General features: G+C 53.6%; 1 protein-coding gene across 1 annotated transcript; it reads right to left on the reverse strand.

Annotated features, from left to right (window-relative positions):
* Positions 1–278: 278 nt before the first annotated feature.
* Positions 279–731, reverse strand: LOC124650130. The gene has a single exon (XM_047189691.1). The coding sequence runs from the start codon at positions 729–731 to the stop codon at positions 279–281; it is 453 nt and encodes a 150-aa protein (XP_047045647.1).
* Positions 732–1,645: the final 914 nt, after the last annotated feature.

Below are 1,645 nucleotides of genomic sequence, written 5' to 3' on the forward strand. Positions count from 1 at the left end.
GATCCAAACGCAAGACATTCATGGTAGTTATCAAATGCTCTGATCCGTCTTGCATATACAGACTGTTAATGGTGATTATCGGAGATAGTACGGAGTAGAGGAATAATTTACATTTGATTAAGCTCCAAAGTGCTCCTCTTTGTGAAGAGAAGATTCGGACTGGAACATTATTTTGATCTACTGATCTCTTAAGCTACTCGCTCCTAACTACCCTAATTACAGGCAAGCTCCCTTGTCTTAGGCTACTCCGTGCGAACTATCAAGCCCCCTTGATCCTTCTACTTCCTCCTCTTCTCCATCGTGCCGCCGGCGTCGGCGGCGGAGCCGGCGCCAGCCTTAGCCTTCCCGCGGCGCGCCCCACGCGGCACCGTCGCTTGGTAGATATCCGCGACCGATCGGTACCTCCTGTTCCTCCGCGGCCTCCCGCCCACCTCCTGCTGGCCGTCGTCGTCGTCGTCGTCTTGTTTCATCGCGTGGACGACGAGGTCGTCTAACGCGGGTGCGGCGGGCGGCGCGTTGACGGATCGCGGGGAGGAGGACGAGGAGTAGCACGCCGACGCTGCCGTCCCCGATCCCCGCGGGGTGAAGGCCGCGCCGGTGGAGCAGCTGCTCTCGCTGAGGTGGACGAGCAGCTCGGCCGCCGCGAGCTCGAGCGGCGTGAACCGCGCCGGCGGGGACGGCCTGCGCCCTGCCGACTCTCCCTTCGCATGGCCGCGGAGAGCTTGATCCATGGTTGTGGCCGGAACAGGCCGGCCGGTGGTTGTCTGGGCGTGGCTTAGGTTGCGCCGGGCGTGCAGAGGTCGCGGTCCGGTTAATTTCGTGTGCCGTGTAGTGTCGTGTGCCTCTTTCTCACTCTAACTTGCCTTTTTTTTAGCGAAGGTTAATAGTGTGTGTGGTGCGCCGTGACGGGGCAGAAACCGACTTCAGCGAGGTGTGCTTGCAGATCAATTACTAGAAACAATGAGGCGGCTATATGCAAGATTGTGTACATCCATTTCGCCATTCCCCGCTATATTGAAAGACTGATGGGTCCGTCCTGTAAAATACTGGAGTACCATATACTCCTCTGTCGGAATTGCCTCACACACGACATTTTGCGTACGACTCCTGTACGATACTTTCTTTAGAACATTTTTTAAGCTAACACAATCTAATTACTTACGTGTGCCCAAAACTCCCTGGTTTAGCCCAAATCAAACTCAAACCCTGCCCACTATCTTCCTTTCACGCATCCTCATCCTCGTACAAAACAAGTTGCTTCCCCATCCTTGAAGATCCATTCCTTCCCAATCTGCAAATCAGTAACAAGTAACCTGCAACAATCTGCGATTCCTGCTGAAGTACACTACAAGATTTGATGTATTTTGTAAGAAGTAATAAGTGGCACTCGTCATAGGCGGACCTAACCGTCCCTAAGCCCGGACACGCGCCCAGGCTTTCGGCCAGCGGCGCACCCTATTTTGATGAAAATTTGATAAATATTTTGATGAAAAATTAGCCGGGCTTACAGTACGTCTAGGCTTGATGAAAATCTTGGGTCCGCCTCTGTCACTCGCCTCTGCTATTGAAGCTCTCATAGTTGCATCGAGCTCCCATCTTCGATTCAAGTCGAGCCAGCAAAGCGCGAGTATTGCTCTCCCTCGGT

This window comes from Lolium rigidum, chromosome 1 (assembly GCF_022539505.1).
Source record: "Lolium rigidum isolate FL_2022 chromosome 1, APGP_CSIRO_Lrig_0.1, whole genome shotgun sequence".
Taxonomy (NCBI): Eukaryota; Viridiplantae; Streptophyta; class Magnoliopsida; order Poales; family Poaceae; genus Lolium; species Lolium rigidum.

Bases quoted from the DNA above. Each gene is read 5' to 3' on its own strand.
- LOC124650130 (XM_047189691.1), bottom strand. From the start codon at position 731: ATGGATCAAGCTCTCCGCGGCCATGCGAAGGGAGAGTCGGCAGGGCGC.